General features: G+C 37.1%; 1 protein-coding gene across 1 annotated transcript in view; it reads left to right on the plus strand.

The window, feature by feature from the left end:
* Positions 1 to 16: 16 nt before the first annotated feature.
* LOC140162721 (anaphase-promoting complex subunit 4-like) overlaps positions 17 to 19946 on the plus strand; it is a 32102-nt gene continuing 12172 nt past the window's right edge. Inside the window, 12 exon segments of the mRNA XM_072186006.1 lie at positions 17 to 130; positions 2639 to 2774; positions 4297 to 4408; positions 7433 to 7664; positions 7990 to 8055; positions 9340 to 9442; positions 10480 to 10593; positions 11756 to 11839; positions 12162 to 12248; positions 14027 to 14211; positions 14997 to 15097; positions 16030 to 16081. Coding sequence (XP_072042107.1) covers positions 2664 to 2774; positions 4297 to 4408; positions 7433 to 7664; positions 7990 to 8055; positions 9340 to 9442; positions 10480 to 10593; positions 11756 to 11839; positions 12162 to 12248; positions 14027 to 14211; positions 14997 to 15097; positions 16030 to 16081 — 1247 coding nt within the window. The 5' untranslated portion in view covers positions 17 to 130; positions 2639 to 2663.

The following is a 19946-nucleotide window of genomic DNA, read 5'->3' on the forward strand; positions in this document are numbered from 1 at the left end:
TCCAAGATGGCCGCGCCCATGAGCGGTGAATTTGACTGTCACTGAATTGTATTTTTTACTCTTTTTCATATATATCTGGCATGTGGCGGACACTTATTGACGATTAGATAATTCTGTATTTGCTTACCAGGTAGAGTATTTATGTCTATTGTAATTATGACATCAACTTGTAGTGTTAAAAAGAGAAACTAGATCGATCACGATCACGATTAAATGGTTCAAAATTCTGCAGCTTTGCTTTGCGGTAGGCTTTGCCTTGTCAAAACATCATTATACTTTAAGCTTACATATACCTGCATCTTGTCTTGATTCAAATATAATCATCTAGTCACGATCAGGAAAAAGTTATTTATTTATTTGTTTGTGTGTGTGTTTGTTTGTTTTTATTTATTTTTAATTTATGTATTCCCTGCCCTGTACTAGAATAGATAGTGGTGGGGGGGAAAAGACACACGGCAGAGATGTAAGCCACAAAAAAACTCCTGTGAAATGCAGGAAAATGTCCCGCCCTGTAAAAAAACCCAAAAAAAACCCAAAGGCATAAAATGGCTAGCCGGGCGGATAAATGCACTTTCAGTTTCCCACGCGTTTGAATGGGAATTGGATTGCGCACTTTCCCAATGTTTGGTGAGCATATTTTTCCAATATTTTGAGAAGTTGACGTCGAATGTTCTATTCTATATTGTTTGTTAATAATGTCTATTGTCAATAGTATGTTTAAAGTTGTAATTTTGTGTTTTTGATCACAAAGATCGGATATTTTTATTCCCGATTCGAATGCTGAACCCCTTCGCAAGGCTGCAGACAGGGTTCGTAGCGGTCATTAAATTCCTTAAAAGTCAGTGAATTTGAAGCAAGGTCATTAAAAGTCAGTAAATTTTGTAGAAAAGTAAAAAAAGTCATTATCGGAATATCACTCATTAAAAGTCTTTGAAATATATTTGTATGAAGGAAAAAATTAAAATATGATGTATTTTAATAATTATTTAATTTAATTTATGATTACATACCTGCCAACCGTTCCGCTTTTGGCGGAACTGTTACACTTTTAAACCTCAAAGTCGGTAAAAGCGGAACGTTCCGCTTTTCCCGAGAAAAAAGAAATATTAATGATGATTCTTTCTGGACACATATATTTCCAATTTTAAAATGAAAATTCCTTAGAACCCTGACTGGATGACTAGGCTAGATAATGGTACTCATTTAACATGCATGTGGTCACCTTTTCATGCCCAAAAGACTCCCAAAATTGATGCATTTTGGTCGATTATCGGACCTGCATGTTATCAGGTTTTGCGTTCAAAAACTCATCTCTTTTTCCTCAATGAATATTACCTTAGTAAGAAGTATGTAATGTGTATTAAAGGGGCATTTCGTGATCCACAGCCTCATCCCCCACTTTTCTAAAAAAAAAGTTGAGATTTTTATATCACTGGAAACCTCTGGCTACATAATGTTTATGTACAAAATATTTCTTGCAGATTAATTCGTTTAGCAAAGATATCGTGAAATTTGAATTTCGTTCTGGTGCACCAGAACGAAATTACAACGCATTGTCTATGGACCAGTGTAATACACATAATCAATTAATCATGCATAACTTCATGAATAAAATCGGAATCAACTGAAATTTTGGGAATAGGTTTTTTCGTGGATATCTAATGAAAAATGACATAAATAGAGGATGCTAGGATCACGAATTACTCCTTTAATGAACGATGACGTTTGAGATGATGCTGGACTGATGTCGTGTAGGCCTATATGTATACTCTAATATCAACGACAACTCCAATTTTTATGCAACTTTCAAAAATGGAATTCTAAACATCAATTACATACAAATCAATACCAACTTTCACAGAATCAGGCATATAATAATGATTGTTGATGAAAATATTGATTTTCAGACCCCCAACAGACCCCTCTGTCCAAATACTTGTTTTGGCGGCCCTTCTCATAGTGCCGTCGTCGACATGCCTTATGTCGACATAATGTCGACGTCGGCACGTATCCCGACATGTCGACATCAAAAAAAAAAAAAATTCAAAAAATATTTTTGGCCAGAAAAGTAAGTTATAGGCCCAAAATTACTTGTTATTCAAGGTTGGAAACCAGAGAAATACTGCTACTAAAAACGTCGGTATACAAATTATATCGACATGTCGACATTAAAAAACGGTCCCGACGACAGCACTACTCTCATTTTTTGGCCGATTTGGATGAAAAAGGTGTCAAAATGCTCAGGAGATCATACTGCATCAAATAAGCTGGTTCCCTAAGAAATTTGAAGCATCATCATTCTATAACCCACCACTAATTTAAGCCAGTCCTTAATATACATAGGCACGGCGTATATAGGACTGGCAAGCGAGTCTATAAAATGGGCAACCTTTGCTCTAAAAGATATAGTTGACTCATCAAAATATCATCTAAATTTGAACATCAAGTCATCAACACGATTAACATGTGTTGCAAAAAATGACAATGCTGATCTACCAAAAAAAAGAGCTCTCTAGCAGGGTTGTCACTACCGACCGGCACCAACCAGCATAGTGACAACCCTGCTCTCCAGTAACGTCTAAGTTTAGAACTGTGTTCATAAACCTTTTCTTCTTTTATAACTCCAAATATATATCAGGTAGACAATAACGGCACGCATCAAAATGCAGCATGCATTCCGTCAATTAGAAGAGAGAGGCTTATCAACTGAAGTATGTCACATGCTCTGGTCACCATGTATGGATCTGATTGCACTGGCAAATATTCAAGGAGAGGTAAGGGGTGGTGCAATAATTGTGTGTACCCCCGGGGGGTGAATTATAGGGGGGGGGGGCAAAGGTTTTTTGGCACGGCCAAAGGGGGGGGCAAGCGATTTTTGGCACAGATATTTTGGGCACCGTTTCTATGTTATGCCCTAAAAAGGTGTAGGAAAACGTTCAAATATGCAAAATTTCCTGCTCGCTGCGCTCGCATTATATGGTAAGACAATTTAAGGTGGTAAATTCAGGTTCCCCAAAATCTTGCATTGGTAAGGGGGTGGGCAAAGATTTTTTGGCACATCAAAAGGGGGGGCAAAGGTTTTTTGGCACGTCGAAAGGGGGGGGCAAAGGTTTTTTGGCACGGCCAAAGGGGGGGGGGCAAGCGATTTTTGGCAGACCATTTTGAGAATTCACCCCCCCCGGGGGTACACATAATTATTGCACCACCCCTAAGTGTATTGTGTATAACTGTATAACTGTATTAAGGGATGGGGTATGAACGTTTGGACAGTATTTATTGTGGGACATTAGAGCACATCAGACATATCGAATTGCATTCTGAATGCAAAGAATGTCCTTCTGATATCAAATAATTTTGATTTTTTGAAAATCGCAATGTAACACACATTTTAAACTTTATAAATCTGATGATTTATACTTGAAGTGTATGTAGGTGGGGATGAAAAGCCGACGATCAATTGAAAAATTTTGTGACCTTTCGTATTGAAGATATGGTCTTTTTGAAAAAAATCCATATCTTCAATATGAAAGGTCAAAATTTTCAATTGATCGTCGGCTTTTCCTCCCAGCTACATACACTTAAAGAATATATCATTAGATTTATAAAATTTACTTTGAGGACTGTTATACATGTATCAAAAATGTGAAAAATATCAAATTTTAATAATTTGTCATAAAATTTGTATTATATCGTGAATTTCAAAAATGAAAATTTGATATCAGAAAGACATTCTTCGTATTCTGAATGCAATTCGATATGTCTGATGTGCTCTCATGTTCCACAAAAAATACTGCCGAAACGCTCAAAACGCTTATTCCAAATCCCTTAAAGGAGGATTTCGTGATCCTAGCATCCTCTTTTTATGACATTTTTCAGTAGATATCCACGAAAAAAGCTTATTTCCAAAATTTCAGTTGATTCCGATTTTGCGCTTTGCGAGTTATGATTATGTGTATTACACTGCTCCATAGACAATGTGTTGTAATTTCGTTCTGGTGCACCAGAACGAAATTCAAATTTGGCGATATTTTTGCTAAACGAATTAATCTGCAAGAAATATTTGGTACATAAACATTATGTAGCCAGAGGTATCCAGTGGTGTAAAAATCTCAACTTTTTTTGGGAAAAGTGGGGGGATGAGGCTGTGGATCACGAAATGCCCCTTTAAGATGCTGATTCCAAATTTGGTCATGGAAATTTTTGAATTTTTAAAGAAAATTTTGATCTTTTCGTCTGCAGTCGACACCTGTGTGGAGAGGAATAACAAGCAGATATTTACTTTTTGAATAAATGTAGGTACTGTTGCAAAGACTAACCTGGCAACGTCAGCCTGTATGGGTGCTTCCACCTCCTGGGGAGGAGTCTAACAAAAAAGTGGCAGCATTGGCATGGAGACCAGATGGCAAAGGTTTGTTTTTGAATTTTTTGTTTGTTTGTGCTTTACACACTTATTGATTCATATTCTTTGGGCAGATGCAGTGATGCCAACGCCGCGCCTTAGGCGCACAATTGGGCTACTTGGCGATCACTTGCCGCTACTCCAAAAAGCATGCCGCTACTTGCCTAAAATTGGGCTACTTTTGCCAGTCTCTTGATATTGGGCTACTTTTGCCAATTTGATGTATTTTCCTTTCAATTCAATTCAGCCGATTCACAAAGGTTTTGAGTCTCTGAAGCTCCAAATTGCAATTACAATGGGTTTTGTGACCATTGATTGATCGGTCAGTAACTTCCCAGTAAGTACAGGAAGTTTTAAAGTCAAGTGCTTTTCCGCCCAATTGGGTGTTTTGCGTTCTAAATTCGGGTAAATCTTTTTGGAAGCTTAAAAAATTGGGCTACTTGAGAATCCTTTACCGCGGCCTGGTGAGCCAATGCGCCTCGCCTTGATGCTGAAAAGTTTTGTCAACACTGGGCAGATATAACTTTCTCTCAACAAGTAAATAAGCACTTGTTATTCATAAGGTAGCAATTAAGGGAAATTTTTAATGTGACCCCCATTTCTGGAAAGTCAAAGCCCCATTTCTGGAAAGTCAAACAGGTAGTCAAGTTAGCTCAATTGATAAGGCATTTGACTATATATGGTGCAAGAAGTTGCAGGTTTGAACCCTGGTGGTGGTTTAGTACACTCTTGTGGAAAAATTGAGTTAGTTTGAAATTCCCCAATACAACTATACAAGGAACTTTCTGCTAATTGTCTCGTTGTAACCTGTACGTAACTTCGGGGCTGATCCTTTTAAATATTTTCAGATAAACGATTGTTTTGAAACACAAAATGATACATGTAGCCACACAGTTCAAAAGTTACCCAGCTGTGATTTATTTGTCTGATAACATGGGCAAGAACAAATGAAATTACATGAAAACAAATTCTGTTAAGGGAGTACTACACCCATTGATTTTTTTTTGCATTTTTTTGCATTTTGTGAAGAAATTACAAAAAAAAATTGGGCAAAGTGGTATGCAAAATGAAGGGGCAAATCTTCTCGTTTTATTGGTGGCATCGGTATCAATGTAACTTACATGCTTTTGAAGATAGAAGCCAAAAGGAGGTACATCACTGATGATTTAAATTCACTTCATTTTGGAAAGCTTACTATCAACGGATTTCGTTAAAATTTTGGATATGTGTTGCTAACACATTAGGGAAATAATGTTGATATGTAAAATGGGAATAAGTGGTTCCTGATTTCTTTTATGACTTCATGAACTTGGTGCTCCACAACTATCAAAAAACGAACCGGTTAAAATGCTTCTATTTTCAATGTCGAGCTATATTTTGTATTTTGAACTTGTGACACTATGTCACTGAAACTTTATTAAGCCATAGGTAACAGGTTACCACAACCACACTATAGCAATGTTGAAAAAGATTGTATTTTTGTCACCTATACCACCATATTAGGTAGTTTTCCGTAAGCTTCATTTTTTTATTTTGGTAACTATTTTATATTTATTTGCCCAATCCATCTCAACTAGGCAATCTAAATTGTACTCACCATTTACATCCCAAGGTATTTTAGTATATCCACCTCACACATTTCCATTATCCAGTAACAGACAAAATATCAAAATTGATGCCTCATTATGCCATGTATGATATCACAGACTATCACATGTATTCCAAATTGATGCCTGAATTTGAGCTGAACCAATTGACCTATAACCTGACCTTTGATGACCTTATAGCCTTTTTTAATCTCTTTTCCTAACAACATGTTATAGAAGATACATACATTTTGTAGTATTAAATTGTCTATGTGGAAGAGATTAGGCCTATTTAATTTATTCAGTGTTATAATCAGTGAGTGCATTTCTATAGATAGTATAACAAAGGATTTAATGTATTCTATTCATGTATTCTACTTTACTCTAAATTATAGTTTGTTATGAAACACACATCTCAGTTACCAGGATACAGTAAACAAAAAAATATATAGGGCTTAAATGATTTTCTAAAATGGTTTAAAACCACTTTGTATGTAGAGATATTTTATAAGTTCAGGACATGAGATGATGAACATATTTATATACTTTATAAATTTGCAACAAAAAAAAGAAGATGGGTACTGATGAAAATCAGGGTATTATATCGCCTTAAGGAATCCAATTTGTGACCGTCCACCACGAAACACTTGTAAAGTTAGCCCCTGGTCAATTTTGTTTTATTTTGTGTTTTTAAAGAAAATATATGCTTTAAAATGATATCAATTAAGTTGAACTTTTCTCCTTCAGCAAAAGGGTACCTTTTTTCGGTGCTACATTGCTGGTAATAATTGGCGGTCATTTCAAATCATCCCCAAGTCCTCTCATTGTTAATTGTTGGTTACCCCACTACTTGAACAAGATTTAGCCAAAAGCAAACAAATACCAGAGCTATTTAGCTATTCATACATGGTACAGGTAAAGGAGACGATCTTGTATAAACGGTGATCAGAGTGCCCATGTCTCTTTCATTGGCGATTGGGCCAGACTCCTCCATGTAATGTTGCTATATAGGGGGATCACTACATATCCTCTACAGCGAGTCTGTTACCTTTCCAGCATTTAAACACCTGGATGGAGAGGAGTAATCGAGATAAAGTGCCCTACTCAAGGGCACAACCCGATGGCGTCGCCGGGGCTCGAACCAGCAACCTTCCGATTATGAGTCAGTGCCCGTTCCGCTAGGCCACCGTTTTCCCCATACATAAGTAGGAGCTTATTATCCTCTTTAACAATAGGATTAATGATTGGTTGAAAATGTGTTTGACTGGCACAGAATGAGAAACATGTCGCACCAACTTGAGGTACATATGAATACAACCTTTATGCACATTTTGCACTGTAACTCGGAATACAATTTGCCGACTTAACGAGCGGTTTGTGATGGAGAGTCACATTTATGGGTTTTGGTAAGGTTAAGATACTTACATTTTGTTTTTTCACATTTCAGTTCTTTCCATTGGGTATTCAGGCGGCCATATTGTACTGTGCAATGTTGAGAAGGCTGAAGTGGTGCACACAATGGACCTGCCTGACAGCATCTCCTGTATGGATTGGATAGAGTCATCAGTTACCATGGCGACACAAGAGATTCCGGCTGATTTGGGTGAATTTATTCCATCCGATTTATTTGAGGATGGGTCAGAGAAGTTTCTGCCAAAATTACCTGCTTTATCAAAAATGTAAGTTGTTGGCATTACATGAAGCAGTGTGGTTTGTTTGTTTTGTTTTTTAGGAAAGAGATATAACAATAGACCTTTTAAAATCAACATCAGAAACATTCTTAAAACCAAGTCATATGAACCAGGTGTGTACACAGCATTATATATAAGCGTAAAGTCATGTACATGCTCACCGGTGACATGCATTAATTACGCAAAGTGCAACTATATATACCATTTTCCACCCTGATGTGGCAGTGACGTCAACACGCTGAGGCAGCTGTTTCACACGCACACCTATGCTGCATCAAAAGAGTCCAATTTGATATTTTGTATTTTCTTTCAGTTCTACCTCCAAAGGTTTTGATGAAAAAGCTGTTGAGGATTCCAAAAGACTGTGTGGACAAACAAGGTAAATATTATCACAATTCTGTGTGTAGAGTAAATGGGCTATTCCAGTTGAAATCCATATATGCCCCTATGGAAGACATGACCTTAATCTCCCACACAGGGGAGTTTCAAATGGAATTACTCATTCAGGTAACCCCATTTCAAATTTACGCTCCCTATGTGGAAGATTTAAGCCATTAGTTGTGATTTGCTCCACAGATACGCTCTCCATTTTTCTTGAATTGTTACATTCCCCATGATCGTAATGCCCAATGGTGTACTAAAATACCATTTGAAAGACTACCGTATTCATTCCAATAAGCGCCCAGGGCGCTTAACAAATTCATTTTGGGTGGGCGCTGATTTTTTACCAGGTTTACCCAATGTTTCGTAAGGGGTGTTATAGACGAATTAATGTACCGGGTATGTTATAAAAGGGTCCTGTGACGTTCTAGTAGCTTTTCTGATGTAGAAAATGTATTTCAAGTTTACACAGGACTTGTAGTCCTCCAGCTATTTCACTGTATCGACATCTATCCTGTCACTTCAACATTGATGGTACCCTTTAGCAAATTGAAAATACCCTGGGTGGGCGCTTATTGGGGCATGGGCGCTTATTGGAACGAATACGGTACATGTAATCCTGAAGTGATTTAGTTACAGCAAAACTCAAGTTTTTATAATGAACTTAATTTATTCACCGTGTTCATCGATTGAGTGATGGCTTATACGCCTCATGCATGTGTATCGTTTAATCATTGACCTATAAACTGTGTATATCACTATTTGTACAACCACAAACATGTATTTTTCTTTGCCTAAACTTTATTTAAGAAATAAAGGGTAATGCATTATCCTTTACACGCGAATAATGTGTCCGAAGCAGTAAAAACATAAATAATGGGTGAGGCGCAGCCGAACCCATTATTTAAATGTTTTTACTGTCGAGGACACATTAATTGCGTGCAAAGGATAATGCTGCTATTCTATTACCAGAAAATAGTGCGATTTAAAGAGAAAATGTCATTCTTTGGCACAAACATTTTAAGTTGTTTACTTCAAGGTGGAGGCAGACGCAGCGTAAGTGACAGCGCAGATTGCAGAAATATTGCACGCGTAACAAGCGTAATGCTGTGCGTAGAATGTGTTACCGCGCTTGACCCATTATTGCAGAATAATGGGCTCTCACGTGACGCGTTTTGACAAATCACAGTGCGCGATTTTGAATAATGGGTTGTAAGAGTAATAAAATGCTTAATTAATGATGACTTATTTTGCTGTTATTCTTCTTTAATATTTGTGATAGTTTCAACATTCTAGTAGTGGGATCCACTAACGGTCATGTGAGACTGGTAGCATATGGGATTTCACCAATTGCTGAGGTTGATTTGGCAGCTCAAATGACCCAGGTAGGTACTGCAGAGGTAGACTGCTGCCCTCAATTGTCAACTTTCTGGGTTGACGACTGAGAAACTTATGTGTTCAAAAAGTGTCGGACTATGCAACCAGATTCTGGTTGCATTGAGATGTGCAGTTGTGTCCAAATGGAACTTTGACAGAGTTTGTTATTGGACACATTTTTAGAACTTCACAGCGTGATCGTGTTACAACGGCTGCTAGTCAGTCGCGCTGTGGCGCACAAGCAAAGACATGCGAGAATATTTTCATGAGTCTTGACACGATATGAATGGTAAATGTTAATGGATTTAGTCTATTGCAGACATAGAATAGAGTTGGGTCAAAGAGATTAGTTGCAATGAGTACCAACTCGTAATTGCCCTGTGTGTAATGTAGAGTCCGAAGTTTACCGTTTTCTAAAATCCATTTTCCGTGTTGTAATCCGTGTTGTGAAATTTGTAAATCCGTGCCATGAATAAAGCATAAAAATGTATAAACAACGATATTAATATCACAATAAAGTGTTCAATATCGCGATCAATATGCTCCGATTGGAATATTCTCACGATAATAGGCCGACTATTACGATGTTTGGAGAGATATAGGGGGTTCATGTATTGGTAATATACCTTTATTTCGGTATTATTAAACAGTATTTTTATCATAAAAATTGACATACACAACTCATGATTGTTTTTAACATTTATTTCTCTTATTCTTTTAACAATTTTTGTCACATTATACAAAAATGTCACTTTCCGTGTTGTACCTCCGATTCCGTGATTTTCTTCCGTTTTCCGTAAAACGGAAAACTTCGGACTCTAGTGTAATGCTGAAGAGGATATGCAATGCGACATCACGCATGACAGAGTCATTGTCATTTAAATAAAATTCTGTCCTCTAAAAGGCCTCCATTGAAATTCCCATAATAGAGTAACATCTATGTTAGGTATAAATGGTTGTGGAATCGATTCTGTCCCTCGACCTGTCATCTTTGAACTGTCCTCCAACATAGCTGCCATTTCAATAGTGACTTCTTTATACACAGGGTGGTAAGATTATTAGTGCAACCCTCTCAGCAGATCTGCAGTCACTCTCTGTTGTGATGGAACGGCCAGAGAACATGGAGCAAAACGCACAGCATCAAGTTTATCTTATGGCGGTATGTATGTATATTAGTTAGAGGTTAATGACTGCGCATCAGTTATTCTGAGGGTATTGTGAAAAATCTAAACATTTTGATTTTGGAACAGAGGAATATCCTGTGGGGCATTCCGATATATTCCGATATATTCCAAAATAACTCATTCATAACCGTCACTTTTCCATTTGTTTAACTCCATCAGTATAATATTATATTGTTTTAAAAACAAAATACAATTTTAATTTTACTTTTCTTTTTCCCTTTATAAAATGGAATAGCCGACAAAACTTAATCATGCGATGTAAAAATACACAAGTTGGGTGCGCGTAATTGTTCATTTTGCATACGCAGAGTTTAGGTCCACTGTTGTTTATTAGTAACCGCACATTGTGTTCCGTTTTGGCAAATAAGTGAGTTTGATTGGGCCGGTCTTGTACATCGTGCATATTCATGAAGTAATGATTGACAGATAGGAACCCATGCTTAAGGAATTTGTAAAAAATACAGAAACATAATTACAATTAGGGTATGTTTCTTCTGTGGAAACAGGGACCCATATTCTTACTGGAAAGGCAGGTGCGGGGATGCACAGGGATGTGCGACAGAGATTGGGATGTTTTTTCAGGCTTTTTGGTACAACCTTGGGTCATATTGTTTCAGAAAATTGGTTCAGGAATGGGTGTTTTTTCAAAATTGTCTCCAAAAGTACAGATTCTGCAATATTTTTCAGCTAAATTGTCCAGAATATGCCAAATTCATTGGATTTTGAAACAAAATAATAGGATATATATTTTTTGGTATTTTTTTCGTCAAATTTGGTATATTTTTGCTGTAATCTCACCTTTACCCATTCAAAATAAAGTACCCCTGGTTCATGTTTAGGGATATTTTGTGTGCAAATGCAGTAAGCATACTCACCCCCTGCTTTTAGTTTGATGATCATGTCGACTACTCAGAGCCAGAAGTGGGTAAGTGCAGTAGCTGCCATGTGTAGATTAGTACAATATACTGTGTGTAATTGCCAAATGTTCATAGGGCAGCTACTGCACTTTTAAGTGGTTAAAACCACATCTTTGAGCACTCAGCAGTCGATTTTCATAATATGTGTAGTCAGTGGATCTCTTTAACTCCTTTTCACAAACATAAATTATTTTTACAATTTACATTTCCAATGTCACAGCTCGACTGCATGTTACTGACTTCAAGACATCAAGAACTGGCAACATATGCCATGAAACATGGAAAGATTGTCACTTATTTAGAGGTAAGGCTAAACAATATATTTTTGATTTAAAAAATTTGGTTTCATGTATAAAATTGTAAAAATAGCTTTCTCCTGGAACATATATTTTGCACACTACCCTCAGAAAGACATGACCTACATGTACCATTCAGTTAACCCCTTTTTAACCCCATTTGAAATTCACACTCCCTGTATGGGAGATTTAGGTCATGTCTTCCACGGGGTGTAAGGATTTTTAACTGCAATTGCCCATTATTCCAGAAATAGGGGAATATGTCTGATTTTATACAATAATTGATTATTTATTTTCTAGTTTATTCTTTGGAACAATTTTGCATTTCAGTATTTAAATTCCACCCTCAATGCAGTGTCAGAAGCATGGGAGGATATTCTGCTTGAAATGGAGAACAAATTAACTAAATATGCACAGGTAAGCAAACATAATGAGGGGAGAGTAGGGTGGCACTCATATAGACGAATCCAATGAGCCAAGTCATGGTCAGGATTTGGTCGGCCATTTTTGGGTACCCGCATGCACCAAACAGGTGTTGTGAGTACCCAATTGGGTGGATTAAACCCGCTTAAAATTCTATGTTAGATTCTTTTGTGTTGTAAACTGTCATCATTCTTTTGTCTACATGTTACACGGGTGATAAAATGCAGTTTATAATAGCCTTCAAGGCCGCATTATCCCACATTTTAGTTGGGATAGTTGGGTACCCGTCACGGCTAATGGCTGCCATTCAGGAGCAGGAATGTGTGAAATTGGATTTGTCTATACTATAATATTTTGCAGTAAACCTATAACAAGCGCATACTACCGTGATGTTGCAAAGTCAGCTAACGACACATACGGCGCAAAGTTCGTTCATAAATTTCCACTAGGTAACAGCCAATCGCCTCAGCAGCCAATCAAAGACAAGTGTATTTCATCGCAGTAAATATGCGATGTACGCTTTAAATATGCTCTTGTCAAAGGTGTACTGCAAAATATTATATCATGTGTTACCATACTGGAGCAGGCCCTGGCATATCCAACCACCTGTAACACTGACCCACTTCATGTGAAATAACTAGGACTTGTCGACAAGGCTGTTGTTGCCAAAGCAATTTGCCTGATTGTGGACATAAGCAGGGACAAATTGTAGACGAAAAACTAGTTATTAAATCTATTAGAGATAAGCTTAACATCACTATTATTTACCATGAAATAACTGCATCAGTCTTCTATTTTCATTCGTAAGTGGTGCAGATTATCTTTCCATTACAGTTCCAATATTGTTATGTTGCGTATATGGGGTAATAATTTGATGTAAATAAACGATGTATAACATGCATGGTCTCCAAACTTTATTGATGTCTTGTTTTGTTGAGGTCAGATCCTGAGCTTTTATGATTATCGACAATGAAAGTACTACTTAAGGGGGTACTACACCCCTCGATAAATTTGTGTCTATTTTGCATTTTTCTCAAAAACCAATAGCACAGTGGTAACAAAAGCTATGTATATTATAGGGGCAAGAAATCCAATTACTACACTGGAATTTCAGTGACCCAAGACAAGTGGTTTGTTATTTATGACCAGAAATGAGGTACCACTAGGTGTAGTACCCCCTTAACAACACTAGCCCTAGTTTACCAACCGTCCTTGAAATCTTCTGATAAGGAGACCCTTTCCACTGACCACTGTTTTGGATTAAAGATTTGGTTGGTCTGTACATTTTGTGTGACATTCAGGAGGAAACTGCAGGGAAAAAAAGAGAGTTCAATACAGCCCCGCAAAAAAGTTCATCAGGATTGTCAAAAAAACAGATAATTCAGATATTCTTGTGCAAATCCAAAATTTGGGTTGATGTTACGTACCTCAATGACAGTTTCGTGCTAAGACTTAGCACTTTCTCAAATTGACTGACCAATTCCTGCACCTCGACGGCTGCTACCAGTTTGGGCTGACGTAGGTGGCGCTGTTAGGAGTTGGTCGTAGATGTGCGGAAGAAAGTAGTTCCCTTCGTCTCTGTTGAGTGTTTTGGCCCCTCTTTCTTATCCAGATTAAATATAGCCCTATCATTGAAATGTCTACCTAAACGGTGATTTGCAGGTTAATTGTGTAGCTTATTCCCCGGATGAGCTTCCGCAAAAGTTTGATGCTGCGTGCTCAGAAGCACTCTGTAATTTTCAGGAAATTAAGATTTTTTTTTTCATTTGCAGCAAAAAGCAAGTGATGGTACCGTGGGCGATGAATTCCTGCAGCTTCTTATGTGGGGTAGAACTAGCCCAGATCTTCAGGCATTCCTTGTGAATGATCTGTCAGAAAAAGGACTCAAGAAACTTGGTCATTCCATTGAAAATTCCTATACAAATATACAGAAACTGGTGCTGAAACATATACACTGGTAAGTGCGATACACAAAATAAAACCCAATTTTGTTCTTTTCTAGACTGGTGGTGGTGTGTGTTGGAAAGATTAAATTAAATTTTAAGTTGTCCAAATGTGGGGTGGGTGGTACAGGCATATACTTGCTCAGTAAGAGCACTAAACTTAGGCAAAAAAAAAAAAAAAAAAGGAACAGCTCATCTGACCGAACCTAATCTGGAAAAAGCTTTTACTATTCAAAAAAATATTAACCTAATTTTGGAAATTCCAGAAATGTATTTTTACTTTTAACATTTTTGACATTTCAGTTTCTTCACACTTAAACTGTTCTTAAACATGAATGTAATGATAAGGTAGATAAATATTCCAATTCACACCTATTTGGGCAATTTATTTTAAGCTAATTAGGCTTATACGTTTTGGCTATGATTTTAAAGGGATCGGGGCTACTTCTGTGGATGGAGAAAATAAGTCAATCAATGTCCACATCATTGGATCGACTCATTGGGCAAAGCCATTTGCAGTTTAAATCCATACATCCCTTATGAAAAGCATTACTGTAATCTTCCACACAGGGAGTGTGAATTTCAAATGGGGTTACCTGAATGGGTTACTCCATTTGAAATATACATATGAAAGATTAAAGATCATATCTTCCATACATGTCGGTGTTGATTTCAATTGGAAAAGCACACTGGGTGGTTACAGTGTGGTGTTAGCCCAGTGCTTGTTAAATGTATCTACATGTAGGTTAATTTGTACATATGTTAGCTAAGGATAATTTGATATTTGTGTTTATTTCAGTGTTGGTAGGGCACTTTTGTATCATTTGAGTGAGATTGAAGGCATGGCTCAGTGGTATGATAAGTATGGTGTACTTGGACTGTCAACATCAGCTGTGAAAGGTAGGGATTCTAATGAATTCAATGTACACTAGTAGCATAATGCCAATTTCAATCAATCAATCAGATTATCAGATCAATCAACCTGATGTCAGAGAAAAACCTCCTCCTTGGCTTTGATCAGAAATACACCCAAATGACTCAGAAATACACCCAAATAGAAATAGTATACCCAAATGAGAAAGTGTATCCAAATGTTTTAAAAATACCCCAAATGTCTCAAATATACCCACATGCTTCCTAGCAGTGTTCAGTTTTGCAGGTAAAAGCCTGATTTTGCTAGCAAAAACTGGCAGAAACCTGTTTTTGCCTGGCCAAAACCAGCAAAAATGGCGAAAACTGGCAAAAACTCATATATAGTCAGTCAAATATTAAAAATGCAACACAGAAAAGTTCATAAAGAGTAACACACAACTACAAATGAATCATTCAGTATATTTTTTGTTTCATCAAGTCCTGAAAATGAAAAACGTTTGAATTTGATATTGCACATTTCAGTTTAAATGCACTAGTGAGCAATGAAAACCCATGCCTTTAAATTCTTAATATGTTATTTATAAAATCTGGCCTTGTTATACATACACTCACAAAATTCTTGATGCAACTTAATAATTTGTTTTGAGATGAAAAAAGTGAACCTGCGAACCCTGGCTTCTACTCAAAGAAAAGAAGTACACGATAGACACCTTAGAGGAGCAAACAAACTTGACCCACCCAGGTGCAGGAACCCTCCGTCAAAATGTAATTTGAGTACCCCACCCCCCGCTTCGAGCTGGCTTTAATTGGTATTGCGTCGACATACACACTGTATTATATTGTCTCACAAAATACAGCTAGCAACTAATTATATAATGAAATTGCTTAAAGTTTCATAAGTGTAAATAACAGCACCCAATTATACATTTCATGCATGGTTGTCTTGTTTCCCATTGCAGAGGCAGTGAGTTCTGTAGGATCATTTATGTTGAAAGCCAATGAACTACTACAGTAAGTCATCTGTACATATTACAGTAAACCAAATAAAGTTTGTTTGGCTTATTATAGGCAAAAAATAACATGGTGTATTGTATTGATATAGAATGGCATGCACACAGTTGGACGCAGCACTTACCCTAGTTGTGCATTGCATAATGCGCGACTGGCGCACGCTTATGTGAATTTACGCGAGCGTGAGTTTGGACTTGATTGGTGCGTGCAGTGACAAAAACCAAATAATTTTCCCCTATTATATAAGCCGTACAAACTTTAGCTTTGTAGTTTGCAAATTAGTTTTCCTTTACATTATATCATTGATAATTCATATTCATGAAGAGCATTCTTTCTTTGTTTAAGGGGGTACTACACCCCTGCCCAATTTTGTGCCTATTTTTGCATTTTTCTAAAAATTATAGAGCATTGATGACAAGTAAGATATGTATATTATAGGCGCAAGGACTACAACTACTGCACTGGAAATTTTATTTTAGCACAGACAACAGTTGTGGAGTTACAGTCAAAAATGAGGGAAAACCAATATTTGATCAATAAATCAATAACTACTTGCCTTGAGTTGCTGAATTTTATAATAAATATAATATACATATTAGGGTGCATCAAACGCCCCCTATGTCAACCGAATTTCTTCTTCTTTGGGCCAAGTGTGCCACTTGCTAAAATATTAATCTACACCAAATTTAAATTCAATCGGATGTCGTCTTCTGGGTCCACCAGGACCTCAAAGTTTTAACGGGATCTTTGCAGCAAATATCACAATTACACATGAGGCAGCTTTTTATCTTTCCATTGTTTGCACATAAATATCATGGCTGCCGTATGCATTTTGTATCTAATTACACTTTTAGAGGGGAAGTGGAATGTGTTATGGTTTCACATCTTATTTTTAGTGATTGACAAGTGTTGAACAACAACTATTGCTTTGGAAATTAATAGCTGCCATATACCAACATGTTATTTTAATACATTTGCGGTTATTTGCACATAAAAGTCATGGCTCCCGCATGCATTTTGTATCTAATGGAAGTGGAATGTTTTATGGTTTCAGATCATATTTTTTGTGATTGACTAGTCTACTTTAGTAGACCATTTTTACATCCAAGAGCTAGCTATCCATGCAGAACGGTCACTTGGGATTTGTTGTGTTATATGCATGAAATGGTATGAATTGTTTATCAAAAAGGGAATGCAAAGCAGTCTAATGATTGACAAGTGTTGTACAATATTGCTTAAGAAATTAATAGCTGCCATATATATCAACATGTTATTGCGGTTAATTCCATGTAATTTACCTGTTTAGTTTTACAAGTCTAGTACAAAGCCACACCAATGTTCATTAAAAAGCTTTTTGGGAGCATAACCATGTATAGACCACTTGGCATCTGACGTCATTGCCCGGCAGTATGCGCGCGCATTATGGCAATTTCAATTGTTCTTTGCCCTGGAGTGTGCGTACGCATCGTAGTCTGCTAAGGGCACGTGCATTTTAAATCGCCCGCCACATTTCATATAGTACAGGAACGCCATTGAACAGTGTAGCGGCTCGTTCGAGCATATCGATAGACGAGTCCCTCGCCTTTGTTGATAAACAGTGATGTCAAGTGGTCTATAGATAGCATCACTGAAGCAACAACACTAGCTGACTTTACAACAGGCAAGGACTTATGGTTCACCATGCACATTCTGCAGTTTGAGCATAAATTTCTTGCAGGCAATGTTGACACATGGCCTCAATCCCCAGCTTTACAGACCATGGTAGTCAATGTTCGTGCCCCGGGGTTCGTGCCAATGTGGTAAATGATGCTGCAGAGCATGGTGTCAAGCTCAGCTCAGACTTCTTATCAGCAGCCCAATCTGAGGAACATTATCAAAACGTCTTACAAGTTGTGGAACAAGACAGAAGAAAGAAGCCAAATCTGCGAAAGTGCAAATTGCAACTTTAAAGGAACGGGTGACTTGATTTTGTAGGACCTTGTTAATAAAGACTGGATTTTCATTTGACAATCTACATGTAAATAGTCTCCTTTATGATGACAGACATACATGTTCATGTTCCCAAAAAAGCTTTGTAATGAACATTGGTGTGGCTTTGTACTAGACAAATCTAAACAAGTAAATAGATGTTATCTGTGTTCTATAAGCTGCATATCCTATCAGCGACTGATAGCTTGTTTAGGACTTTCAACAGAAGACAGAAGTACCTGCATGTGCAACCATGACTGTTTCAAAACACCCCGCCAAAGTCATGCAGGTAACATCAAGGTCATGCATTGAAGTGGTTTAAATGAAGAATACTACTGGAACCAGCACCTTTTGTTAGAAGTCACACATGAGTAAATTGGATCATTCAGAGTCTATGATTGGATAACCTCTATTGCATGTAATTAACCGCAAATGTATTTAAACTAACATGTTGGTATATTCATGGCAGCTAAAAGCAATAGTTATTGTACAACACTTGTCAATCACTAAAAATGTGATGTGAAACCATAAAACATTCCACTTCCACTCTTTAAGTGTAATCAGATACAAAATGTATGCAGGAGCCATGACTTTTATGTGTAAATAACCGCAATGTATTCAAATAACATGTTGGTATATATGGCAGCTATTAATTTCTAAAGCAATAGTTATTGTACAACACTTGTCAATCACTAAAAATATGATGTGGAACCATAAAACAATCCACTTCCCCTCTTTAAATGTAATTAGTAACAAAATGCATACAGGAGCCATGATTTTTATGTACAAATAATGGAAAGATAAAAAGCTGCCTCATGTGTAATTGTGATATTTCTGCAAAGATCCCGTCCAAACTTTGAGGTCCCGGTGGACCCAGAAGACGACATCCGATTGAATTTAAATTTGGTGTAGATTAATATTTTAGCAAGTGGCACACTTGGCCCAAAGAAGAAGAAAATCGGTTGACATAGGGGGCGTTTGATGCACCCTAATACATATCTTAATTGTCACCAATGCGCTATAATTTTTGAAAAAATGCAAAAATAGGCACAAAATTCGTCAGAGGTGTAGTACCCCCTTAAGGCAAAGAATGAAACAACAGATGTGGAAATGATCGTATAAACTGACCAGTGGGAGTCCTAGTTCATGGCATATTGGGTGGCCCAGGGAAACATTAGCCCATATTTTTAGACTACAGGGTGTATCAAAATGATTGGTACCGGGCTATGTGACATTTTCAAAAATATATCAAAAATATAAAATTGCTAATTAATATAGTTTTTGTACTATAAATAGAAAGGGGCATATGTTAACGTATTGATCTATTAATAGCTATTAATCTGAAGTTGATAGGTTGATGCATCTGGGAGCTATTGTCATATAAACGAAGTTTGTTGTAATCATGGTTTGACTTACACAACACAAGATGAATAGGTTCACTGCTTGAACCATTTATTGCATACATACTCTTCAATATCTCACCTCAGTATACATAACATAAACTTGCTTTATACATGCTTTTAGAAAGATAGTTCCTGAAGTCCCTGCCTTATGACTCTGGCAGTGTGAGGTGAAGCCCTATTTTGAAAGAACTGAACAACTGGGATGGGTCCATTCTGTAACTGCCCATATCAAATTTTGAAGCATGGCAAGTTATAGCATGTTTGCATGGGATACGCCTTGCTCTTAGAAACTGTCTCCTAAATCTTCTCTGCACTTCTCCATAGCTTCGTGTCGACCAGTGATTCTTAACTATGAATGCATGCTGAAGTGTGGAATACTGTGGAGCCATTCCAATAACTTTTACCAGGTCTAAACTAACCTACACTGTCTACAGTCTATAGCCATTCTGCCACAAAATCTACTTAGTAATCTCAAAAATACAATTTAAATTACC

The sequence above is a fragment of the Amphiura filiformis genome, chromosome 10 (genome assembly GCF_039555335.1).
Source record: "Amphiura filiformis chromosome 10, Afil_fr2py, whole genome shotgun sequence".
NCBI lineage: Eukaryota > Metazoa > Echinodermata > Ophiuroidea > Amphilepidida > Amphiuridae > Amphiura > Amphiura filiformis.